Below are 17,716 nucleotides of genomic sequence, written 5' to 3'. Positions count from 1 at the left end.
GGACCCATCCATAGTCAGCTGATCTTGGGAGGAGGATACAGTCCACTGTGAGCGGACCCATCCATAGTCAGCTGATCTTGGGAATAGGATACAGTCCACTGTGGGCGGACCCATCCATAGTCAGCTGATCTTGGGAATAGGATACAGTCCACTGTGGGCGGACCCATTCATAGTCAGCTGATCTTGGGAGGAGGATACAGCCCACTGTGGGTGGACCCATTCATAGTCAGCTGATCTTGGGCTAAGAAAAGCTAATCAAGCATAAGCCTGTGAGTCAGTGAGGCAGAAAGCAAGCCAGCAATGAGTGTTCCTGCATGGTGTCTGCCTTGAGGTCTTGCCTTGACTAACTACCCTCAGTGATGAAACATGATATGGAAGTACATGCCAACTAAACCCTGTCCTCTCCGAGTTGTTCTTTTCATAGCATTTGTTACAACACCAAAATGAGACTAGGAAATACCCCAGCTGCCCCCACAACACACACGCACACACACACACACACACACACACGCACACACACACACTTGACACTGGCCAGTCACATGGCACAGGGCTGTGGTACCTGTGTGTGCCCGAAGGTGGGCCCTGAGTTGGCTGGGCTGGTGGAAACTCTTGCCGCACTCCACACAGACAAAGTCTCCCTGGTGGGCCTGTGTCCGTGGTGTCCCTGTTAGTGATGTCCCTGTCAGTGATGTGGTACAACATGGAGGAGGAGGAAGAAGAGGAGGAAGAGGAGGAGGGAAGGGGAGGGGAGGGAGAGAGGAGGACATCGTTAGTCTGTCCGACGTGTCAGTGTGAGAAGCCGTCACTGGTTGTGACACCTGTCAGCCTCGTCTTGGCGTAGCTGACAAACCAGGTACACAAGACTGCAAAGATACATAAATTACAGTGGGTCACACAAATGCCCCAGAGACACCCAGGGCTGTGTGTGCCACCCAGGGCTGTGTGTCACCTGTCAAGCAGTGTAGCCAGCAGATGAAAGTGACATCAGTGTCACACAGATGGTCTTGAGACAGCAGGAAGTGACTAGGACCAGAGCCCACTATGCCTACAACTGAATTCCCAGTAGACAGATGCAGAGCAGCAAACAGCAGCCACCTCACCATGGCCTCCTACATATCTGCCTCTAGCACAGAAAAGACATGGAGCCCTTGGCTGGCAGCAAGCAGCAGGCAGTAGCCCCCACTATAGGCTATCCATCAGCAGGACAGAGCATCAGACACCCCTCTGCCTAGCCTGGGTCCTGGGTTTCCCTCAAAGCCAGGAGCATCATGTGACTTCAGCCACCCTTGGCCCCCTTCCCTTCCCGTAACACCTGCAGCCAGGACCCCCGCTCCAGTGTGCAGGAAACCAGAACTAGAAAATGTACCTTTCTCTGTGGCCACGATTCTCTCACGTGTTTTCCTCTGCCTGCTTGCTTTCATCCCTACCACCTGACAGGTGACACTCAAGGCAAACAGAAAGGACATGAGCACACCTCCAGGACTGTCCCCTGGGTCCCCAAACTCAACAGAGAGGAGCTACATAAACCACATCCCATTCCCTGCTGTGCAGGTGAGGAAAATGAGTCTGCACGGAGAGACCTGCAGACTCTCGGGCTCTGTATCCCTGTAGACTTACTCGGGACACACGAAAAACACTGAGAATGGCCCCAAAGCCCCTGACTGATGCTAACAGATCAGCACTCAGGGTGGAGGGGAAGGTGATCCGTGGGAAAGGTCACAGGCCCTGAGTGAGCAGCATACGTCACCTGCACCCTTTCTTACTCTTGATTGGAACAATGATTTTCTACATGTGACCCTACAAATACAGGAAAGAAAAGTAAAACTGTGTCCGACTGAACAGGGCAAGCAATGGCAGAGCCATCCACAAGGCAGCAAGGCCAACTGCAGAAGGCCTACACCCCCAGAGACAAAGCCAGGCACTCGGGAGCTCAGGGAATCCCCGGCAGCAGAACTCAGCTGCCCGGTTAGCAACCCTGGACTCTGCAGGCTAGTGTCCTGCATCTGCCTCAGCCAAGGGGCTGGCGTACGGGAGCCTGTGGGTAGCCATGCTCCTCTCTAGGATGGCTCAGTCGGGAAAGTGATCTTGCACCCTCCATGCTCTACCGAGCGCAATGCCCAGGATCCTTCTGCTTACACTGCTTGCCCACCTTCCAGAATGTTCCGGGTATACCTCATGGCATCAAAGCACTTCAGCCAACCACACAGAGAGACACCAAGTGATGACCCAGACAGGGCCAACAGCTGCCCTGCCACAACACACACACTCACTGTCAATCTTCCCACTGCTGTCCCCTCCCCATGCAAGCCCTGGGATGCAGTCCCTGAACCAGCACATGCAGCCTCACACACACACACACACAGCCCCACACTAACACACAGTCCCACACAAACACATACTTCTCACACACACTAACACACACAGTCCCCCCACTAACACACACAGTCACACACACACTAACATACATCACACACACACTAACACACTAACACACACAGCCCACACACAAACTAACACACATAGCCCCACACTAACACACACAGCCCATACACACTAACATACACAGCCCCACACACACTAACACACACACACTCACACACACAGTCCACACATCTACCAGCACATTCGCTTTACTATTTTAAGGAAGGACTCTTGCTCATCACAGCCGCTGATACCACACCCAAGCTGCTGTACAATTCTGAGTTACTCAAAAATATCTTCCATTTGAACAGAAGACTCCCTTGGGAACACACAGCTGTGACCTGCTACCTTAGGACCGCAGAGTCCACAGTGGGAGAACAGCCCTGGCCACGCAGAGACACATGCAGCCTGGCATGTTTCTCACTGCCATGGGATGTGTGATATGTAAGGAGGAACACATGGCCAGAAGGTTGCTCGAAACAATGAGACATTCATGGCTGTCATAGCTTTAGTATAGATGACTTTTTAAGTTCCAATAAGGAAGTACATGCATACTATTTTATCTAGAATTACCTCTTTTCTCTGTCTGAAGTCTGTATTAGCATGTAATGCAAGCGGGTCAGACTGGAGACACAGTGACTTTTTATAACTACTGAACTAACAAACCACTCCTGTCACAGCCCGTGTTTCCAGACTCTGGGGCTGCTCTGTAGCAAGACCGTGAATGCAGTGGGGTTTGTTCTGACAAGCTGGGACCAGGCCCCTGAGGCAGCAACAGTCGCTCTTCTATGTTCTGCTGGGGTAGTGGAGGCTCCACGGCCCACCCTACAAAAGAATCGCTCAGACCATCTGAAATCAGCAGCTACTGCCCAGACACACACAGCAGCATGGGCCAGAAGAGGTGGGGGAGGGGAGCTTTTTAAGCAGGCCGTGTTTTACTGTGGAGGGCTTGCCTTCACAACCTGAGGTTCTAGGAAAACAAGCTGAAGCTATTTGCTCCCGAGGTAGTCTTCCATTCAAACAGGAGATATTTGTGAGAAACTCAGAATTTTACAGCAGCCAGTGTATGGTATCATTGGCTGCTTGGCTCACCGAGGTATACGTTGGTAGGTCAAGCGCCATACATTACAGAAGCCACCAGCGGGTAACTAGTTCAAATAGTTACTACAACATGGTGTGAACATCCGAGTAAGCTGCAAGAGGCCGGGACAACAGAGAAGAGCTGCCAAGGACTAGCCAGCCTGACAGGCGGCTCTCCCACTGTGGGTTCCAAGAGAATCTTCTCCAGAAGAATGGAGAACAGCTTCCCACCCGCAGCCAGCCATACTGCCACTTCACATGACAGAGACAATCTACAACCGCACGGGGCTGCTGGGACCAAGAACCACTCACACAGCCAAAGCTGAGAAATGGGGTAGCCTCGCCAGCCACAGACACACCCCCAAATCAAGTAAGAACCAGCAGGCTGGCCAACACCCACAGACGGAGCGCTGTTACTAACTGGGGTCCCCACAGCCCTGCCGCACAGCTCTCTAACATCTGAGGCACTGGATGACAAAGACAGCTGCTTCAGAGTAATGAAGCCACTTCTCTGTGACCAACACACCTCTCAAGGAAGGGCTAGGACCACAGGAAGAAGCAGAGAGTGGAGTGATTTGGTTTTTTGCTGTGTGATCCTGTTTATATACCAAGGCCGTCCTTGAATTTACAAATCTTCCTGACTTTATCTTAATCAGCTGTCTCTGTTCTTCCCCATGTTATACCTGCTAAGTGAAAGCAGCCTTCCACTTACATTCACGAACAGGACTGTGGTACAGGGTTACTGTATCCAAGACACAGCCAACTGGCAGGGTAGGGGGGATCTACTGGGAAGTTCTCGTGAACGCTACCGGCTGCTGAAACTGCGGACATCCGTGTGAAATGCTCCAAACCTTAAGACCTCACGCCTCGCCTCAGCTCCTGGACAAACTTACTAACATCATTGCCCCCACCACCTCCTCCTCCAGACTGCGTGTGAAAGGTTCGTGTGAGACATAAATCAATGTTGCCTTCAGATTTGGGCCACATTCTTAAACTACTATGTATATGTAACTATTCCAAAATCTCAAAGGATCCAAAATCCAGAACACAAGTGGGCCCACGTACACGGGAGACTTGAGCAGCACTGCTGTTGCCTGTGAAGAATGACACAGAAGGAGGGATGGGGACACCGTAAGTACTGCTGGAGGACTCAGAGACAGCTCAACCCTCAGTTCTTTATGCATACTCCCATTTCCTGCAAGACCCTGCCTGCAGGGTACTGTGTATACGCCTTCTGTATTATTTATACACAAATGAAAGACGTACACGTCCCTTCAATAGACAAACACAGTGGGCATGTGCACCAATGTTTTGTAAGTGACGGGTCATGTGGTCAGGTCTGTCTGCTTCTGTCAAGTTGCAAAACAGAGCAAACACAGGAAGGGGACAGTCAAAAGTTGCTGCCTGCTGCCTGCTGCCTGCTGCCCCAGACACACAAGCTCTGGAGAGGGACACCTGTTGAGAGCTAGGGTAGCCAGGTCAAGAGGAGGCAGCGACTTGCTGGTATGTGCCCTGATGGCTCAGGTGAAGAAGGTAAGCACACTGTGACCTTCCAAGCAGCCAGGGAGGAGGGAGCCCCCCCTTCTTACCTCTGTGCTCGGGCCCAGGGCTGCTGACACCCCAGCCCTGGTAGAGGGTGGCGAAGTCCTTTGGAATGTACGTCTTAAAGATACTGAGGATGTCCAAGCGCTTCTCCTGCCCCTCAGCTGCCGGCTCCTGCTTGGCGGAGTTTAAGGTGGGAGGCGCACCAGGTGGGGCCTGCAAGGCCGCCTCCCCTCTGGACCCCGCTGTGCAGGTGGCTAGTGTTCTCAGCTCCTGGGCCGCCTTCACAGGGGGTTCTCGGGGAGGTAGAGGAGAGCCTCCTTCACCTTTCAATGGAGGCTGACCCTGAGGCTGAGGACTGAATTTGGCTTTCAGAGAGTCTGGGGCACTGTGCTTATTCGGAGGGGTAAAGCCAGTCCCCACTGCTGGGCCCCCAAGTTTCTCCACTGGTTTGCTATTGGCCGAGGGCTGGGCACCAACACGGGTTATCACTGAGGGTGTGGGGGTGGTACTTCTGCTGAGGCCCCCACTGCCTGGGGAAGGTGCCAACCTGGAGCTGCCCTCCTGTTTGGGTTTGGCCAGGGGCCCCTGCACTGCAGCGCTGGGAGGCTCCTGGCCATGTCCAGCTCTGGTCTGTCGATATCCATCGGGGCCAGAGGCCCACAGAGCACAGGGGCCCCCGGAATGGCTCTCCTTATTCTTAGGCATGCTAGCGGCTTTTGTGGTCACCCCGAGGGGAGAGGAGCTGCCCTTTGATCCTGGCGCCCCACCTGGCACCTGGGTGCGGGCAAAGCGAGAAAGAAGCAGGGGCTGGCACTCTTTGCCCCCAAGAGCAGGTGGAGGGCCTGTGCGCCCACTGCGAGTGAGGAAAACCAGGTTGCTGCGAATGCTCTTGTGGCCACTGGGCTGAGTCCAAGGAGGTGCGACAGAGCTGCAGCTGACCCTGTGCCAAATGCGCTTGTGCATCCACAGGACCTCGGGGTAGTAGGTCTTGTGGGTACAGTAAGGACACGGGTGAATGACCAGGGCCGCCTGCAGGGAGCACGCTTCTTTACCGCTGGGCTCATCCCTGCTCGACCTCATGCTCAAGTCCAGAGGGACCAGGTCCGGGGCGGATGCCCGCTTTCCTACCCCGCAGTGCTCCTTGTGCAAATCGGACAGCTTTTCTTTAGAATGCCCGGCCTGGCTGTCCAAGGTGTGCTGCAGGCTAGTTATCTCCATGCTCGCAGGGAAATCTACCCGGTCAGTAGTGCTGGGCACCTCCTGCTTGGGGTGAAATGCTGGCATCTTTAGGTCAAGAGAATATCTATGCTGCTCGGGACCCTTGGCGGTCTCTCTGCTGCTGTTTTCAAGTATGGACACAGACGGCATGGCGCTCCCCACCTTGGGCTCGCTGATGTCTTTTTCTGGCAGGTTATTTCCAAGCTTGTGACTCTGGTCTCCGTTGGAGAGTGCTGTGGGTGTCACCTCTCCAGAAGAGCAGCAGTGGCGAGGCTGGGCCCCTGCAGGATGCAAAATGTAAAAGGGAAGTTAACCACTTCTCAGGAGGTGCTGAGGCTGGGGGGGTGGGGCGCGGGGGGGGGGAACGGTGGCTGAGGTGGAAGGCTGGAAGGGAGCCTGCCTCATCTCAGGACCAGGGCCTGCATTGCAGGAAGGATGTGCTGGGGTTGGGTTTACTCTTAACAGATCTGTCAGGAATGAGCCACACAGAGAGAGCAATACTCTACCAGACAGACTGTCAGTTTTCAATGAACTAAAATGACCCAAAGACAGGCAAAGGACTCATGCTATCTTGTTACATGTAGCTACCCACCACTACTGATTCAAGAGAAGGTGACTGGTTATACTTAGAGACCGAGAGCTGATAAGAGGGCTCTCGGGGTAAAGTCACTTGCTACTGATCCCTACATCCCACACAGTAAGCAAGAGGAACTCCAGGCCCACACAGTTTAGGAGGAGGACACTGACTCCCACAAGCCATCCTCTGATCTCCGTGGGCCTCCTGCAGCATGCGTGCAGTTCCATACACATACACAAATGACAGTAACAACTTTAAAAGAAGTTAGCAAAGGGGTCTAACTGTAACCACATGGTACTCTGGACGCTCTAGAACTCTCTACAAGGAGGGCACTATGCTATCTGTGGTCACCACAGAGAATTTGTGGTAAAAGCCAGCAGGGAGGCCCCCATGACCTTGATAACACAGAGCAGGAGTGAAACAGTTTCCAGAGCCCCAGTGCCAACCTCTGACTCTGCATCGTGAAGGTCAATTTTCAACTCTAAAATCTTGATATTAAGTCCCCTTCGAAGGCCTGTGCACACACGCGCATGTATACACACACACACACACACACACACACACACACACACACACACACGGGCTCTGTTACTCTCTCTACCTCTACAGTGCCACCTATGGTCACCAGACAGGTGAGCGAATCCTGGGTGTAGCCCTAAGCTTGGGCGCCCACTGCTCGTGGGGAGCTCAGTACACTGGCAAGAAGGATAGACTGCGGGCTCCACACCCAGCCCCCTGCCTAGAAAGGGCCACGTGCTGGCTGTTGACCACCACGGTAAGGACTAGGCTCTGCTGTTAGTACTGCAGTGAACAGGACACGGCTCAGCAAAGCTTCCTTTAAATGTGAACTGGTTTATTCACACCTGGGTCTGAATCTTCAGGAAGTGCCCTGCAAATGTCCAAGCCCTCTCTAGGCAACACATGGCTCTTTACCACCAATGAGACCATGGTGGTCTTTAGCTCACAGCCCTCACCCTTAGCGCACACTGAGATGGTGGGATGCAGGTATATACGCGGTTCTTTTAAAACGTTCTCTGTGTGGTTTTGAGAGATTCGTCATGGTAATTTTATCATAAAACTATCTCAAAGGACTCTTTGTCGGGTAAGAAAGCAGTCATCACAGAAGGTGGGGGTCCCAAAAGAGAAGGAGCAGAGTGTGTGCCCTGTCCAAGGAGATGGGGGTCGGCGGACAGTCTCCTAGCAACTGTGCCAGAACATGGAGGTCAGCAGAGCTATGCATTGGTAAGATGGGGGTGGGACAGCCACAATCCCACTCTAGTCAGCTCCAAAGAGCTGGCTAAAGGCTCCTGAGAGACAGGAGCCTGTTCTTAGCGCATGCTAGAGTGGCTCAGAAACCACACTACAGATACCATGGCCATAAACCTGAATGCAGACACCATTCGACTTTGGGCAAACAAGAAAAAGGGGGGCGGGGACATGAAGAAGTTGAACCAGGCTTCTTAAAGGTGATGGTAAAGACTCAGGCTGCACTGGGGGGGAAACTGACACACACTTGTGATGGACACAGAAACCACAGCTCTCCACAGGAACCCCAGAACCATGGCTCCTCGCAGCAGGGGCTTTGGAATCGGGACCGTGAAAAGATCCTTAAACCGTGACACCCTGAACTGAGTAGCGGCCTTCTGTACACCAAACAAAAGCATCCCCCTCTGAGTTGACTTCCATGGGGCATTTAACCACAACTGAGGTGGAAGCCAGAACGATACAATGCTGGTTCCAGTTCTCTCCTTCCTGGGAGAGACCAAGAACCCGAGTACTTAGTGTTTCCGAGTCCAAGGCATCCGCCATGACTGACATTTGCTTTGTGTAACCAAACACTTCTCAATAGTGTATTGTTCAATTTCAGGGGTTTGGCTCCACCCGTCCTGAGTGACTAACCTTCTTCCAACAACAGGACGACCAAGGAGAAGACTCTCTCTCTCTCTCTGTGTGTGTGTGTGTGTGTGTGTGTGTGTGTGTGTGTGTGTGTGTGTGTGTGACACCCCAGATTCTCAGCTCAGACACAGAGGCAGAGAGCAGGGTCCACTCTGGCTCGGCACGCATGAGACACGCAGGGCTTGAAATCATGGGTTCCCAAGCAGGTGGAGCATAGCCACCGGCTCACCTCAGTGCCACCAGGTTGGGGACACATCTGTGCCTCTTGAGTACTCTCCATGACAACAGAGCACACAGAGGTCCCTAAGTGGGTTACTCGGTACATTTGTATACTGAGTCCCTGACGCATATGTGGACTTGGCTTGCCTAATACTCCGAACAGCCAAGGGCTAGAATTGCTCAAGGGGGAGGGGGGGCACTAGTGGCTAACAGACACGTCAGCACAGACAAAAACATGGTCAGCAACCATCCCATGCATGTTAGTGGTGTTCTTCCTGAGGTACGGTTTTTAAGTACTAAACCCTGTGTTTGGCCCATGTGTGGTGTGACTTCCCTCAAGAGAGTTCTAAACTGAAAATTCAGGAGATAAGGCCTGGACACGCTGGGGCTCCAGGCTTGGGGTCAAGGACAATGTGGCTGACTCAATTAGGCCAGCTAAGATGCACATTTGTGGAACCTCACCAAAGAGGATGACAAAATGCCACACTATACACACACCCACACAGAGCCTCACCCACCCACACAGTGTCTGAACACACAGGGCTCCACCGCCTGACCCATCCATGACCACAGCAAGGAACAAAGGCCAAATCCTTCACTGCAGCACAGCAGGCACAAGCCTGGAAACTGACGGGGTAAAACTACAGAAGGGAAACAGAAATACCAGGAGGAGAGAGGGAAGGCTAGAGTGTGTGCCGTGTGAACCACCCCAGACTCCAAGGGCAGCACTAGACAGACACCTGCCCTGAGAGGTTCAGATCAAACGAAAGGCGTTCAGGCCACAATCCTGGAGAACACAACCCCAGACCTCATGGCCTCAAACAGTGAAACCCACAAATCATAATCTCTATGATATAAAACTCCAAACAGCTTAAAATTCTGAAACATCAAAACCCTAAAACTTTTAATTCTGGGTTAAAATTACAAACTGCTGAGGGCCAATGAGATGGCTCACTGTTGAGTCAAGGGGCTCTAAGTAAAGCAGGCCGCTGAGTTCAATCCCCAGAGACACTCGAAAGGAGAAAGTGAGATCCATAAAGCCATCCTCTGGCCTCCACATGCGAATCCCATAGCATGTGCAGAGGCTGTACACGCATGCACACAAGCGTGCACACACACACACTGTCCTCCAAATGTGAATTCCATTGCATGTACAGAAGTTTTATGCACACACTCACACACACACACAGAGACAGAGAGAGACTTAAAAATCTAAAAACAAACAAAATAGCCTAAAAGACATTTATTTACAGTCTCAAAGGAGGATTTTTTGTGAGACATATAAAAACATGAGAGAACACTTTAAAGACCTCTTTCTACAACAACTCACGTCATGAGAATCTGTATATCTATGCATACTCGTAAGCTTGGACATCAGGGTACACTAGGGCATGTTATAAGCATACAGACCATGTTCACTAAGAAATAAATCCAAGAGTGCACTGTGTGATTCCCACAATGGTCACCACTGCACCAGAAACTGTCCCCTCACATCTGGAGAGAGAGAATCTCTACAACACAGACTAACAGGCACTCGTTTCCTCCCTGGCCAAGGAACATTCAGGATCATTCACGCACTCCATGTGTTCAAAGTGAGTTCTGCATTAAAAAGTTTTGTCAACTTTGCAAAAAATGCATTAACCCAACCTGAGCCCCTAAGGCCTTCATACGATGGATGGATCTAGTTCTGGGAACAGCGGAAGATTAAAACAGCTGGTGAATGACTAAAAAAATAATGGTGGCAAAACCCCACGGGGAAACTGAAAAGGAAAATCCAATCTGGAGTGGCCTGGGCGGTCCCGCCCACAGTCAGGAAGGAGCCATCATGGTGTCTCAAGTCCTGAATGTGTCCACAGGGTTGTCTCACTTGGAGAACAAGGCTCAGCTTGGAAGGCAGACTCACAGATCCACCACTCGGCCTGTCGTGATCTGATGAAGACGGGCAGTCAGACTCTGCCCTGCAGCCAGGCCTCTACCCTGTCTTGGGCTAATGGTGTGAAGCCCCTGCTCTGAAGGTCACTGAGGGCCTGCCTGGTCCTTCTATTCTCTGAAATACACATTTGTTAAAAGTTACCTGTAGCCAGGCGGTAGTGGCGCATGCCTTTAATCCCAGCACTTGGGAGGCAGAGGCAGGCAGATTTCTGAGTTCGAGGCCAGCCTGGTCTAGAAAATGAGTTCCAGGACAGCCAGGGCTATACAGAGAAACCCTGTCTCGAAAACAAACAAACAAACAAACAAACAAAACAAAAAGTTACCTGGAACAGAATAAAGAGGAAGATGTGCAGAGAGGCAAGCAGGTCAGTTCCTTTTATCTTCTCTGGGGGTTTTGGAGTTTTTTGTTTTTCATGATTAATTTTCTCTATGAGACCCTGGATGTCCTCAAACTAGCTCTGTTTTACTGTTGTTGTTTTGGGTGGGACTTTTTTGGTTTTGGATGGTTTGCGTTTTAGTTTGGTTTGGTCTGGTTTGTTCTCTGTTTTTAATCTCCCAGCCCATCCTGTGTTCACACCTAGACCCTTGATGCAGGCACGGGTTTCAGGAGCAGGTGCTCTGACCCTGCTCGACCACTACAATCACCTGAGTTTCTCCTTTGGAAGTTCTGATAAGAACAGACCTTTAAACTTCCCTCCCCTATCAGGAAGTGCCTGTCCCACCTCGCAGGACAAGGCCAATCCCTCTCCAGAACTTGGTTCTTGTGCCTCAAAGAGCTATGTCCCAAGGAGTTGTAGTTTCAGGAATCCTAGCACTGACGAGTGTCATTCTTACGAGGAGGCTGAGAATTTGAGCTGGGGGCCTTTAGACAATGAAGAGTGTGGTGGTTTGAATGAGAACACCCCCTGAAAGAGAGAGGCACAGTTTTCAGAAAGCACTAGAAAGACCAGGACTGTTAAAACACACAGGGAAGAAAATGGCTGGTACCTGGTCACCTGGATGGCTGCAGTGGATGTCGTCTGACAGCCTGGTGACCCTGGTGACCTTTTGTTGGTCTATGGAGTCAGTCTATTCTGAGCAGTGTTTAGCCCTTATTTCCAGCCCTAGTCTCTCAGTGACTAGAACCCACCCTTATGAGAGAGGCCCCATGTACTTTGTATCCTCCACCAGGGACTCCATTTTTATGCTTATTACAAATCCTCCTTAGGCCTCTGCCTGAGCACTGTGTATCAGTCCGTGAAATACACTCTTCTTACAAAGGTGACAGGTGCTCGGCTCCTTTGTGCAGAGTCCCTCTGTAACCTCCCCAAGCTTACATTGTCAAGTAGACACTGCCCAAAGTTTTACCATGCTTAAATGTCTGAAACAAAAACAAAACAAAACTTAAACGTCAATCTCTAAGTTCTGACCTAGCACCTGCTCAAGCGAGCCAACCAAGTTTCACCCTTCACCTCAAGGATCAATTCCCTGACAGCCTGACACTTGCAAAGTCACCCCAAGGCCCCGACAGGCTCATAGCACTTGGTCCCTAGCTGGTAGAACCATTTGGGAAGGACTAGGTCTGGCCTTGTTGGAAGAGATATGTCTGTGTTGGAGGAGTGTCCCTGGGAGCAGGTTTTGAAGTTTCAAAAGGTCTCATTCTTCTAATGTGTCCCCTCTGTCCCTGTTTGTGGTTTCAGCTGTGCCTCCCAGCTGTTCTGCTGCTGTGCCTGTGGCTCACTGCCACACTTCCTAACTGTGCTGGTGATACAACTCTAAAAGTCCAAAATAAACGTTTCCTTCTATACAGCTGCACTGGTCAGGGTGTTTTTGGCAGCAATAGAAGAGTAGCTGGTCCACCAATATCGGCACCCTAGAATGTGTCTTTTGGGAGCAAAGTTCAGCCATCATCCAGGAAGGACAGCACACTCCTTTGTGGAGGACACAGACAGGAAGGTGCAGCTAAGGGGCCACATGACAGCAAATGCATGACTGTACATGTGTATGCATGTTTGGGAGTGTGCGTGTGCATGCTGAAGGGACTCTCAGGTGTTGCTCCACAACTGTCCTCCTTCTCTGTCAGGGCCTCAATGACCTGGAAGTCACCAGCCAGGCTAGAGGGGCTGCCAGCAAGCCCCAGGTACCTGCCTGTCTCTCCGTCTCCAGAGCTGGGATGGCAGGTGCACACTACCACAGCCAGGTTCTTATGTAGGCTCTGGGGATCACACTCAGGCCCTCCAGCTTGCACCACGGGCACTGTACTGACTAAGCCATCCCCTCAGAAACGGACACAGAGGCTCCCACACCGAGTCTGAAGCAGGACAGGTCACTCTCCTGGGGATGGTGGGCAGCAACTGCAGCACATGAACAATCCTTACAGAACAGGCCAGTCTCCATCCACATAGTGGGCTAGTGTCCTCCCTGCATGCCCTGTGGCTCAATGAGAGAACAAGGAACAAAGCAGCCTGGTGGGTCTCCTGCCACCCTGAGGGAAAGGGGAAGCTGGGCCCATAGCATAGCTTTGGCATCAGATCCTCAAACAAGCAGCAACCAACCAGATGTTACAGCAAAAATGTGCCTTGGGCTGGCTCAGTGGTGCCAGGAACCTGCCAAGCATCTATATCCACGGACAGACAAGTGAGGCAGCAAAGACTGAAACTCTAGCGTAAAGGCCCCAGGAGAGCAAGCCTAGGTCATCAGCAACTCCACAAAGACTCAGGCTCACAGCAATCAGGGCAGGTTCTCGTCTTTGTCCCCTGAAGCTAAGAGCAGGAGTTTCTCAGAACACAAAGAACATAGATTGCCCCCAGAAGACCAGGGGACAAGGAAGGACAGGAAAGGAGAGCCAGTGTTGACAGCAACACATGGCCACCAGGACAGCATAGCTCAAGAGAAGTCCACCCCACACCAGGACAACTATGCCTCAAGTACCTGAGCCCCTCAGCCAGCTAGGCCAGTGCGTGCTTGCTTGCCAAGACATGACAGGAGGTCTGCGAAATGTGTGTGGGAGAGAGAGAGAGAGAGAGAGAGAGAGAGAGAGAGAGAGAGAGAGAGAGAACTGTAGTGGTTAATCTTGGCTGACCACATCTGGATTAACTAAAGCCTAAGCACCTAGGAGGAATATTCCAGGTTGAACTATCTGAGGTGGGAGACCCACCCTCAGCTTGTGGTGGCCGCTTAGACATAAAGGGTGTGGAGGGAGGAAGGCGGCAGTCTCTTCTCTGCCTGCCCTCACTCTCGTCCATGTTTAGCTTACCTGAGCCATTCCTGGTGCTAGAACCTGCTTCTTCGGGATTCTAGCATGGACTGACAACTGGCCAATCTCAGGGCCTGCCTGGGACTCAGCATTGGCCTGGGACTGCTGGGTCTCAAAGACTAAGCAACAACCCAGTCCTTGGTCTTCCTACCAGGAGACTGCGGCTCGTGGACTATTGATAGCCTGTGAGCTGCTCTTAGAAAGCCATATATATGGGGGGGGGGGGGCTGTTAATGCACACACACGCACACTCTCATATGATACATGTGTGTGCTCATTCTTTCAGTCATGCTCTCTAGAGAATCATAAATAATACAAGTATGAAGGACACCCCGCGGCAGCCCTGAGAATGGAAGCCACAGCCTCCCTGAACTCCCAAGGGTCAAGCCCAGCTCTCCCACGCAGACCGTCTGTCTTACTTAGGGCAACTACCACCGTGGTGAAACACTTCGGCCAAAAGACACCCGGAGAGGAGAGGGTTTGGCTCACACTTGCACATGACAGTTCAGCATCATCGAAAGCTGCCGGGGCAGGCGCTGAGGCACAGGCCATGACGGGGCTGTTCATTGGCCTGCTNCCCCTGGCTTGCTCAGCCTGCTCCCTTTCTTTCTTTTTTTTTTTTAACATTTATTTATTTTATGTATATGAGTACAATGTTGCTGTCTTCAGACAACACCAGAAGAGGGCATCAGATCCCACTACAGAGGGTTGTGAGCCACCATGTGGTTGCTGGGAATCGAACTCAGGACCTCTGGAAGAGCAGTCAGTGCTCTTAACTGCTGAGCCATCTCTCCAGCCCCCCACAGCCTGCTTTCTTATAGAACCCAGGACACCAACCCAGGGCTGGCACCACCCACAAGGAGCTGGGTCCTGCCCCATCAAGTAGTAGTTTAGAAAATTCCAAACTGGCTTCTATGACTCAGTTTTACAGAGGCATTTTCTCTACTGAGATTACCTCCTCTCAGATGACTCTAACATTGGCCAACTTGACATAAAACTAGCTGGCTTACAAACTAAAAGCCAGCTCCTTGAATGCTGCCTAGTCCTGGGTCAGAGTATCTGCTTCAGAGACCATGGGAGCTTTCACCCCTGGGGCTGTACACACAGTAGAGTAAGAACTGTAGCCTCTGTGTGTGTGTGTGTGTGTGTGTGTGTCCCCGTCCCACTTATGTCTGAACCTACTCTGCCCCCAAATGATATGGAAGGGTCCCAGCCCTTTGAGAGTCGGTTCTGAGGTACAAAAAAAGGAAATGCAGAGTTTCGGAACAGACACATTTACCAAGTCAGACAAGAAAAGTTTAAAGCTTAAAGCATGAGAAAATGTTTTCGAAAACCACCTTGTGAGCAACAACAAAATCGGAGGCACCTTGAATGTTAGCAAAGGCTTTCTGCTACTAAAGAGCAGTCTGTCAGCCACAAAATACAATCACATCCTCCCAGCCTAGAGCCCACTGAGTCCCCTTCATGGAAACCACACACCGCTGCTTTAAACCGGAGCCACCCTAAAGTGAACAGAACTTGTAGTCCTTTTCCTGCTTTACCCCGTTGTCCTTTATGCCTTCCTGGGTCTCCTAACCCTAAGGGCCAGCTCCAACTGCATCTGGGGATGTGAAACGAGGAAGGAACTGGAGAATGGTTACATCTCAGTTCCTGATTAAATAGCAGCATCCTCATGTAGAAACGCTAAGTTGGCTCTGGGCGTGTATCGATCCTTAAGTGGAGGGAGCCTGGCAAGAGAACTCTGCAGTAACTGCTGGAGGAGGTACGAGTCAGTAAGGAGGAGCAGAAAGCCCACTGCAAGCCCAGCATGCAAGCCTGGCCCACCACACTGCACAGGAAGGAGTGTGCACCGGATCTCCTTTGGGCCAACTGCAAACACACTATAAATACATGTGTGTGCACCTGCATGGAATGTTTTAGGAGAAAAGGGACAAGGAGATTAAGAACTCAAAGGAGAGGTGCTGCTGTGCCTTCTAGCCAACAAGGGTGACATACGTGTAGCTCAGCATGAATGTGGCTTAATAATGTTCTGTGGTAATATATACTTCTCCAACACAAAAATCCAAAGTCTCTATGTTGTGTGTGTGTCTGTGTGTGTGTGTATATATATATATATATATATATATATAATGATCCTTTTAAAATATAAAAGAGATCTAGATTACATAGTAACAAAACCTTGAGGCTTAAAATACAGCACGTGTCTGACTGGCAGACAAAGTCCATTTCATAACACAAGCCTTCTGTGTTCTGGAAATAAAGGCAGACAGTGCCTCTCAACAGCTGCCCCATGGGATCCTGGCCAGTGCATTGTGTTGTCGTGGCCACTAGGTGGCGCCTGTGCCCAATTTATGATATGCTCTCTATCCCAGTGCGCCATGTGTGCCCTGCTATTTTAGAATACCACAGACAGATTCCTACTTCTGAGCAGGTATTCATTAGCAGAAAGCATACCAAGTGCTTAACTTATAAGGTCGCCAAACACAATGATTTCTTTTGAAACGGTTCTGTAGATCTTGCAGTGCACTGTGTGGACTTTTATCCAAAGGTCTTAAAATACCTTAGTTTTTGTTTCAATATTCATTAATATTGCCAAACATTAAAACACAGGGGACTTTAGCAACATATTTGAAATACCTGAAAAAAAATAATTTAAGAGAGATAATATATCCACAGACTATGCATTCAACTTTGAAAGTGTCTATTTTTTTTTTTTTTGATGAATCCAGTTTGATGAGTTAGAAACCTGCTTTGACTATTCTACTAATTCAGTAACTAACACAATTCCTTAGGAAAGCAGATCATGGGTATACTAAAGCCAGTCAGAACTGGCACCTTCAGCCAGAGACTAAGATCTCCTATAGTCTCTGGATTCAGCTATGAAGATCCAAATCCCAATACTGCAGAGCAGGGTTCACTTCACCCTTGTCACCCCAAGGACACAACCGACCCTAGGAAGGAAACCTGTGTCCCTGACAAACCACTGGGGACAGAATAAGGAAATCCATGTGGGGAATAAGAGAGTCTGTGTGGAAGGCAAGCCTGTGGTGGTGAGATGGGGGCTGGGGGGCGGGATGCTGCAGGAGTCTCCACAGATGGGGTTAACATCAAGGACAAGCCAGCCAGCAATGGGGCCACCCTCTCCTGGCAGATGATCATTTTAGCCAACTCAGGCAAGATGAAGAAGCTGCTGGGTGAGGGGGAAGGGACCCAGAGACCCAGAGAGAGACCCAGAGCCACTGCTCTAGGGGCACAGAAGGAGAGAGGACGGGAGGGTTGCAGTAGTCAAGGTATGCCCAGAGTTTGTCTGGTCCGTTCACCAAGTTCACGCCCACAGAACTTGCTCAGTGGCAGAGCGACTTACTCTTTGGTACTGTCTGTGTCTTCTCACAAGCTGTAGAGGCCCTGAGTCGGCCTGGGAGCCGTGCAGAATTCTGAGCATTTGCTAGCTAACCCCACCCCACCCCACCCCACCCCACCCCACCCCAGGTTAAAATGTCTTTACAACCAAAACAAATCAACACTCCACCATGCCCGTGCTTCTTGGGTTCTCCCCAGGTGTGGTGAGCTCCTGAGACATGAACTAGCCC

General features: G+C 51.0%; 1 protein-coding gene across 6 annotated transcripts in view; it reads right to left on the bottom strand.

The window, feature by feature from the left end:
* The window catches only part of Znf516 (zinc finger protein 516), an 89,773-nt gene that overhangs the window by 9,271 nt on the left and 62,786 nt on the right, over positions 1–17,716 (bottom strand). For all 6 annotated transcript variants that reach the window (XM_029471882.1, XM_029471883.1, XM_021150987.2 and 3 more), the window contains exons 3-4: positions 5,094–6,548; positions 563–682 (exon numbers count right to left, since the gene is read on the bottom strand). In XM_029471882.1, coding sequence (XP_029327742.1) covers positions 563–682; positions 5,094–6,548 — 1,575 coding nt within the window. The remainder of the gene's footprint in view (positions 1–562; positions 683–5,093; positions 6,549–17,716) is intronic.

Source organism: Mus caroli, chromosome 18, assembly GCF_900094665.2.
Source record: "Mus caroli chromosome 18, CAROLI_EIJ_v1.1, whole genome shotgun sequence".
In the NCBI taxonomy this organism is placed as follows: Eukaryota; Metazoa; Chordata; class Mammalia; order Rodentia; family Muridae; genus Mus; species Mus caroli.
Note: the sequence above shows the minus strand (reverse complement) of the source record. Positions and strands in the feature narration are given on the sequence as shown.